Genomic DNA, 9,322 nt, shown 5'->3' with positions numbered 1-9,322 from the left:
GGGGGGTTAAATTGGCAAGAGGAAAGAAAGCTGAAAATAGAAATGGCCCAACGAGGAGGGTGGGAGGGCCGGAGGCCAAAGAGCATGATTAGAAGGGTCTGTGGGGGGACGAGGGGTCCATGGGTAACAGTAGGGGAGGACAGGTTCATCTACTATCGACGGCAGGGGAGAGAGGGAGCAGCTGAACAGATAGCAGCACCAGGAGAAAGAAAGAGATGCGCTAAGGACGACAGAAAAAGAGAAAATGACAGGCAGACACAAGGAACAAGGGGAGACAGGAAAAGCCCGAAAAAAGGACAGTCGAGAAAGAGATAAGGAAAAAAGAGATGTAAATGGAAATAGAGACAGGTAGGGAGATAAGACACAGAGGAGGTTCACTTCAGAGGAACGAGTTAAACACTCACACTGGTATCCACCTATCTGTGCGAGCATCTGTGTGTGAATGTGTGTGTCGAGAGGTCGCCTCCTAACAGTGTGTGTCTGTCTGACAAAAGAAACTGACTTTGAACATGGATACTTATCCGTTTCCGAGACAGACGGAACGAAAGTCGACTTATAGACAGATGCATCTACTGTGTTATTGTCTTTATACTATGGAAGAACAAATATGTTTTTCCTACAATATCGACATTCCCAATCCTTTTTGAAGAAAACAATTCTTTCTTAATCAGAATGAAATCCTGTCTTTCCTTGAGGCTGAAACAAGTTGTCAATCAACAGAAAAAATGATCCCCTGAACAATCATTTAACAGATTTTAAAAGCAATGCACCCATATTGAATCAGTACTGTGCAGTGAAAACCGACTATTTCTTTTTTTATGTTTATCAAGTTTTATTGATTTGGTTTTTTATGTTTGTTTTGAATTCCTGTAAATAAGAGTGATTTAAAAAAAATAATTCTGGTATTTTCTAATCTTTTTACTGATAAATGTACAAGAAAAAAACAACCACTTTCTCTTGGTTTGTGTTAGGACTTTTGATCTGACTGCACTGATGATACTAAATATAGCCAATTAGATGAGCAAGAAGCTGCGTGAAACCCACTGGCAGGCAACATTTAACTTTCAAGAAAAAGCTGTTAGTGTGTGAGATTCATTTTTAGCCCGCATACCTGTACACACTGGAGAGCAGGTGTGTATTTGTAGCTGTGAGTGCTTTCCACTGTGCATATGTGAGACCAAGTGTGTGTGGGGGTTCAGTCTATTAATTCTTGGTGTGTCCAGGCCCCACAGCATTTCTACTACAATAGAGAGTCATCGGAGGCCCAGGGCCTGCCGGAGGAACGTCTGGCTGACGCCGTATCTTTAAGGAGCATTAATTCAATTAAGAGCCAGGTTATAGACAGCCAGGTGGAGGAGGAGGGGTGGCAGCTCAGTGCAAAAAAAGAAAAAGAGAGAGAGAAAGGGACAGAGAAAGACAGCTGATATTTAGGAGACGCTGACGATACCAAAGACTGAAAAATATGGACTGAAATCAACTCACTTCTTCTGATAAACATTTCAACAAGGTTCAAGCAGTGGAACTGACACACTGATACACTCACTGTTAAGGTTTCTCCTTCACCTTGTTAGTAGAGCACTTCACTTGGTTACTTAACTTCTCCCTTAGCAGTAATCTACACCAAAAGACTGAAACATTACAGCTGTAGCGTCTACTGTTTAAAGACAGCATCCAGGGCTGGGCACCTCTGGCATTCTCCCGGTGGGCCAATGCAATTTTGGCCAATGGGCCAGTTTAAAGGACCAGCCGTACAAGCACCGATAGCAGCTCACTCGTTCATTTCCATTACTGAGAGTGGATTGCCCAACCAAATCTATTAGCAGCAAAGCAAGTGATGAAGGTGTTGAGAAAACTTTTTGTGGACAGCGTCATCTGCAGACAGTTGTTCTTGAACTCTGGAACCACTGTGCTGACTACAATAATAGACTATATAACATTTCTATAATGCAGAAATGTGTCTGAACTGTACATTTACCTGTGAGGATGCATATGTATTTTCTCAATGTATGCTTTTGTTTTTTGCATTTGTGTGTGTGCGTGTGCCCGTGCGACCCCTGCCGACCCCCACTGTTTTCTCATATAGCCCTACAGTAATAGGTTGCAGTGCAGAAATCGAACCCATTTACGCGTCCCAACACCAAAAACAGACAAATGATCGCTAAAATGGAGTCGACTTCTCTTAAAATTGAGCCCCCTTTTCTCTCTCTCTCTCTTTCTCTCTCACTCTCTCTCTCCATACAAATGACTGCTATCAATATTTCCAATCTTCATTTCTCCAGAAGCTCACGGCCTCTTTCTGCCAAAAATCAATGGCTTCCCACTGAGAGCTGTGACAAGGATCAAAAGTGAGAGGCTCACTTTCTTCAGATAAACTCTCATTTCTGTACAGTTTCATCATTTAAGCAGCCAGTTTGTGTTTTGCATTCACATCAACTTTACAAAAAATTGACCCAAATGGCGTTATTTTTTTGTGATGAGAAGCAAAGATAGTTTGTGCTATTTGGAGATTTTTTATTAAACATTGGCAATCTAATAAACATTAGCAGGATGGCTTTTTCAGAAGGCACACCAGGCTTTACCTATACTTCTTTTTTTTTTTTTTTTTTACAACAACACCCAAACAATACATCATTCATTCAAAAGAAGAAACACAAATGTACAGCATCCTGACGTCTGCTGATAGAAAATAAAAGTCATCTTTTTTACTTTGTGGCAAATGTGTTATAGATATTTGTTTATTTTGGGCTCCTATTGATAACTTGGAGGCTAAATTCCATCATGCAAACTATTAAAATGTTAATGCAGGATTGGGAATAATGGGTATTCTTCCTTTTTGTGGCCCATAAACAGGAGTGGACACCTGATAGCTGACATCTAAAGTAAGCAAACAGAAATAGAGTTTTATACTTTAGTAACTTCCATCCTCTGTGCTCGAAAAAGAGCCTCGCACACAGAAGGATGCTGGGAGTAAAAACCGTGTTTGCTTCTATGTTTTTCTGTTTTTCTAATGAGATAATCAAGTTATAATCACTGGCATGTTTTATCCAGTGATCCTTTAGTAGCACATTCTTCTAAAAATATGCTTAATAGTTATTTCTATTTATATTTAAACCCTGCCCAGGTTTTTTTTACATTCCTAGACTTGAAAAAAGGTTCCCTTGTGTAGTGGTCGTACACCACAATAGAGCTAGGAACGATGTATGTAAGTTAGATGCTATCAACATGCTTCCTTCTAATAGGTGTTGATAAAAAAAGACTACTTACATTACAAATTCTGAAGCCAAAAATGATGATGATTGAAAGTAAGCCCTTACAGGACATTTCATAACTAGTTTTGGACACTTTAGAAACCACATTTATTTCTGTTTACTAGAAATATTAAAGCTATCTTACCACTCAGATCTACTTCATGAGGTACGACTAGGTGGGTCATTCCAAGGTTCTATCACGCTCTTATGTATTCCCTTTGTACACTCAACCCGAGGCGTGAAATGCACAGTTACATGCATACATGCAAAAATATGCTCACTTTACAAACTTTCCCAACTTTTTAGGCCTAAGCTCAAATGAATAAAGATTATGTGCTGCTGATTCTTTGGCGTAAAAGCTGTCACAACCAAAGAATCTGAAAGGTTACAAAAAGATTAAAGTTCTACATTCTTAATCACACGGAAGCAACTTTTTTGTTTCAGCAGGGCTGTTTGTCTAGTCGTGCTTTCATTTCTTTGTGTTACTGCAGTCAGCTATATGTTTTTATGCATTCATTTTTAATGCATGCCTCTGCCTGAGTCTCTTTATTTGCATATGTGTGTGTAATTTAACTGTGCAGCATTTGTGAGCATAATTCAAACGTATATGAATTAATGTACTTCTGTGTGCATGCAGTTCTATATCAGTGGGTACACTTACACGGTGATTGTGTGGATTTGCGTGTGTGTCTCTGGTTGTCAGTCACACGGCAGGGCTAGGCTAATCAGCGCAGCTAGCTGTTCGCTGTGTGATGTAGGCTGATTAATATCCTGTTAGTGTCCCGTGGCTTTTAAGGTTAACTGCTGTTTCCTCTATACATCCATCGCTTCAAAACAGCCCTGCTTTCATTTGGCCTCATTAAGACGATGTATTACTATACTTAGCAACAACACAAAGACACACACACACACACACACACACACACACACAGTCACAATGTTTTCTGTTAATGCTCGGTGTTGATTTGCCAAAGCTTTGTCACATATTTGCAAAAGCTAATGAAGAAAAGTGACAGTGGACCTCAGACAGAACTCTAACACTCACACACACACACACACACACTACACACACACCACAGCACCACACACACACACACCACACACACTAAGACACACACACACACACACACACACAGAGTATGATCTATTTGCTGTCACTTTGTTATCTTGTGTCTTTGTTTCTGATGATTTCTGTTTGAAAACTGTTAGTTTATCTAGATTCATATTTGTATACAAAGTCAAGTAGTTGAATTATTTTGTTGCTGTTTTTGTGCCATTAAATACAGAAGCTGTTTTATCAAAGGCAAGAAATGTTATTTTGAATAGTGAACTTGGTAACCTTTTGGAATAAACTCAACTGATTGGCTTTTTCTTTAGTCATTTAACTAGATACTCATGATATACACACTAATATCAAGTAAAGTATTAGTTCAGGCAGAGACGAGTGATGTTTCCATCTGCAGTAATTTATAAATGGACACGTGTGGGCAAACTAAACTGAAGACTACACTGGATCATATGATTACTACTCATCTGTCCATCTTGGCCAACTATACACCTGAAATAGAAGTTTTATTACCCAAAAGTAGACTTTATAAAAGTTCCAACATTGAAAAGGTATTTATAGTATTTAGCAGCAGGTGATACAGCATAAAAAGCCATGCTGTGTCACCTGCTATCTGTTCTTATTCAATTGGAGCATTAATACCATCAACATATCGTCATATTAATCTTTTTTTTTCTTGTTTTCTTTTTTCTCTTTTTTTTCTTCTTTGATGCCCAACCTTTAATAAAATATAAAAAATGCATTTTAGTATTTAACCATGTTATACTTTGTCTGATATTAAAATTTGTGTGATGATCTGGAAGCATTTAAGTATTAAAAATATGCAAAGAATAGCACAGCAAAAAGGGGTCGAATAGCTTTTTAGAGCCCTGTACGTTCAGCTATTCACAACAGATCACCACGGCGGGTTCTGTAGCATCACATGTTTGATTTGTCAAATTTTGATGCTAAATGCCCTACCTATCACACCTGAAATAGAAATTTTATTACCCAAAAGTAGACTTTATAAAAGTTCCAACATTGAAAAGGTATGTATAGTATTTAGCAGCAGGTGATACAGCATAAAAAGCCATGCTGTGTCACCTCCTAAACATCAGCAAGACTAAGGAGCTGATCGTGGACTTCACTACAAAGCAGGCGAGGAATTACAAACCCCTCATCATCAGTGGCACGCCAGTGGAGAGAGTGGACAGTTTCCGATACCTGGGTGTCCACATCACTCAGGACCTGTCATGGTCCTGTCACATCAACACCCTGGTTAAGAAAGCCCGTCAGCGTCTCTTCTTCCTCAGAAGACTTAGAGACTTCCATCTGCCACTGAAGGTGCTCAAGAACTTCTACTCCTGCACCATCGAGAGCGTCCTGACGGCAAACATCTGCACCTGGTTTGGGAACAGCACCAAGCAGGACAGACGAGATCTGCAAAGGGTGGTGCGCTCGGCAGAACGCATCATTCAATCAGAGCTCCCTGACCTGCTGTCCATCTACACCAAGCGGTGCAAGTCCAAAGCTAGGAAGATTATGATGGACCTCTCCCATCCCAACAATGGACTCTTCTCACTGTTGAGGTCTGGGAAGCGCTTCCGCTCCCTTAAGGCCAAAACAGAGAGAATGAGGAGGAGCTTCTTCCCCCAGGCTATTCGGGGCCTGAACCAGGTGTAGGACTGGACTCTCCCAAACACGTCACTATAAGACTGGACTCTCACACACGTCACCACACGCACCACCACACATTTCCTATAATCCTATAATTCCTATAATTTATAATCCTTATCTTTATAATCTCTTCTGCTATTTGCACATTCTTTACTGTAATTTCCTAAGTTAATTTGTAAATTTTTGTAGTAAATTGTAAATATTGTAAAACTTTTCTTCTGTCATTTAATGGTCGGGCATTGTACAGCTACAAGCATTTCACCCCCATGTCATACTGTGTATGGTTGTGTGTGTGTGACAAATAAAATTTGAATTTGAATTTGCTATCTGTTCTTATTCAATTGGAGCATTAATACCATCAACATATCGTCATATTAATCAACGGATGCGGCAACGCAAACTGGGTTTTGGTGTTAAAAAAGTACAGTGACAAGATTACGTGTAAAAGGTGACAATTCAGACATTTTTTTCTGAGTGACCTTGTTGCATAAGAGGCCCTTTCTTAATGTGCAACATATATAGGGAGGAGAAAAACGCACCTGTCTTATTTTTTGTGCTTGATATTGAAATGAAGTGGCTGCAACTGAGTTTAGAAAACTGCTGAGCTTTGGTTAAAAAAAAACCTTAAAACTTTCAAACCAATGAGCATTATTTGGGGATTACGGTCACACGCTTTTTGCCCTGTTTAGTAAATCATGCCCTGTGTGGAAGGTGTCACACCAAATATATTATCAGTAAGTTATCAAACCACACTCATCTTCATTTATTGTGATTTCAGATACACATCTGTAAAGTTGGTGGTCTGACTATAGGATTACATTTAGTCACGAAACAAATCAAGGGAGTACTTTGCTTAATGAAGGTGTACTGAGAAAAAAGTTTGCCATGATGAAATAAAAGAGCTTGATATGTAACAACTGACTGCTGTAGGTTTCTACTATTAGACTAATATAATCCTAATTTAACTGATATTGAGGCAAACATCCGAAGAGACAAACCGAGACACTTTCCTTCCTACCTTGAAGCTCTGGAGCTGCTCTGAAGCATCCTTGTCCTGTCTGAGGCAGGAGTTAAAGATGAGGAGTTCAGTGTCTCGCAGCCACGCCTTCAGCTCCTTGATACGGGCCTCCAACTGCTCCAGAAGTGAGTTGGTAAGTGGGGACAGGGCTGATCGAGGGTTTTCCACAGTGACACCTCGACCTCCAGCCAGCTGAGCTTTTATGTTGGACGACTGGTTTTGCTCAGACCTACCAGGTCCTGAATGCTTGGAGAGGATTTTCTGAAATAAGAGAGAAGAGTCCAGGGGGGAAAAAAAGGAAAAAGTCAGGCAATTACATTGAGGACTCCTTGTTATGTCAATACTCCATCATGTAAAGTAGCATATCAATCAATACTCACACAGCTATTAATCATCTACCTTTATAAATGTGCAGATCAATAATAGGGATGTCATGTATTCAGCGCCTAGCTGCAAGTGTGAAGATTACATTTTAAGTAATGCCATTGATGTCAGTGCTGCTGTTCAAGATGTAATAATATAATCATAATGTTCTTGTTGACATGAGATCGTGTTTACATTGGGGCGTGGGGGAGGTTGCTGGTTTGCTCTCACATACAATACTGTACAAGTTAACTGGAAATTAAAAGTAATTTAATTTGATCTAATGCTCTACTGATGCTGCGAACACAGACTGTGCATGGATTTACAGCTGACAGGTGCTACTGGAAGGTTAAACTGGAATATTTCCCACCCAGTCACAGATCAATCAGTGATATCGTGCAGTCCCATTGGTAATCGTTTCAATTACTAGTTTCAGAGTTGAGTTGACTTCAAACTTGGACTGTACGTCATCATATTTTCTAATTCTTGCATAAAATGTCTTGTAGAAAGGTTACATTACTTTGCTGTATGTCTCTCTCTATATAATTATAATATTTCTCACATTTCTGCATTTCTTGATGTAAGAAAAAATCTTTAAAGTTTTATTTTTATATAATAACACGTTTAGACAAAGTTTCTAACGGTGTTATCAAAACTATCAATTAGCTTGTTGTCATCACAAACCTTCTGTTGGGAATGAATAAAACTCTGGGAATATGTCTGGTGTTTTTCCAGGTGCAAACAGATCAGCTGCTAATTCAGAGCTTCTAGCAGCTTCTCCTACAGAGTTGTGATATTCACACCCAAAACAAAACATCATTTAGACACAATACAAACTGAAAGAGGGTTTGGCGCGGAGCAATCACGGTTTCAAATAGGAACAACTGAAAACAACAAGAGCGCGACTCAAAGTGTGTGTGTGTGTGTGTGTGTGTGTGTGTGTGTGTGTGTGTGTGTGTGTGTGTGTGTGTGTGTGTAATAAGCACTGCAGAGTAATTTTCCAACCCCTGTTGATCACACAGTGAGACACAGTAAGCCGCTGAGAGAGACTATTCTCCAGTTGGAGTTCAACAAGTGTGTGTGTTTCTTAAAAGTGCTCATCAATACAAAACAAACAAACTTGTGATGGCCACCAATCACAGGCTCAAGGCAGAGACCAGGCCATGATATCAGCAGTAACATTCAGAGTGCCAAAGGAACATAAATAAATACGTTCTTCGTTTTTTTTTTTAGCTTTAGCTTCAATTTGCATGTAGGAAAGTAAGATTTACTATACAGTCCAAAAGAGCAGTCTCGTCAAGTCTGAATCTTCCAAAGTTGTCCTTCTACATTTCTCCAGTTTGGACACACTCCAGTTTATTTAATCTCATACACAGAACACAATTGATTGATAAAGACGTAGCGCTAATGCTTTTGCTAGGTTATCTTCATGTTGTGATTACTAATTATCTAATACCTAATATTTTCTCTTTGAATTTTTCCTTGCAGGAGCAACTCAGTACGGCTGACCTCACTGCATAACTATAAATGTTCTAATAAAAATGACCACTGAAAACCGCTGAAAAATGACATCACTACCAGAACCAACTCTGTTACATAAGCCACGCTCAGAAAACCCACAAAAACACTTTGCTACTAGCAGTGGGCAAATAGGGAACAGTAGTACATGAACACTTTGTCAGGATTAGCAGATAGGAAGATCATACTGCCATGTTTACTTTACTAGAAGAAGTTATAATAACAGCGATTATTCTTTAATACACGCTAGGAACTGTTTGTGTCTTAAGGTGTCACCAAAGTCACAAAACATCCATACACTAACAATGTGGCATTTTCACTTTGAAAACAAACAAACAAACAAACAATTTTATTGTTTGCTTTTAAAGTTTTAAATGGCCTGGCTCCTACCTACCTGGCAGACCTTCTACACTTATACACTCCACAACGTTCTCTCAGATCATATTGCTGTCC

The 9,322-nt window shown here is 39.4% G+C and overlaps 1 protein-coding gene across 2 annotated transcripts in view; it reads right to left on the bottom strand.

The window, feature by feature from the left end:
* The window catches only part of akap6 (A kinase (PRKA) anchor protein 6), a 234,426-nt gene that overhangs the window by 40,680 nt on the left and 184,424 nt on the right, over positions 1 to 9,322 (bottom strand). For both annotated transcript variants that reach the window (XM_005941009.3, XM_005941011.3), the window contains exon 17: positions 6,989 to 7,249. In XM_005941009.3, coding sequence (XP_005941071.1) covers positions 6,989 to 7,249 — 261 coding nt within the window. The remainder of the gene's footprint in view (positions 1 to 6,988; positions 7,250 to 9,322) is intronic.

The sequence above is a fragment of the Haplochromis burtoni genome, unplaced genomic scaffold (assembly GCF_018398535.1).
Source record: "Haplochromis burtoni strain Fernald_Lab_line unplaced genomic scaffold, NCSU_Asbu1 Contig_288, whole genome shotgun sequence".
NCBI lineage: Eukaryota > Metazoa > Chordata > Actinopteri > Cichliformes > Cichlidae > Haplochromis > Haplochromis burtoni.
The sequence above is the reverse complement of the archived record's forward strand: the minus strand, read 5'-3'. Positions and strand labels throughout refer to the sequence as shown.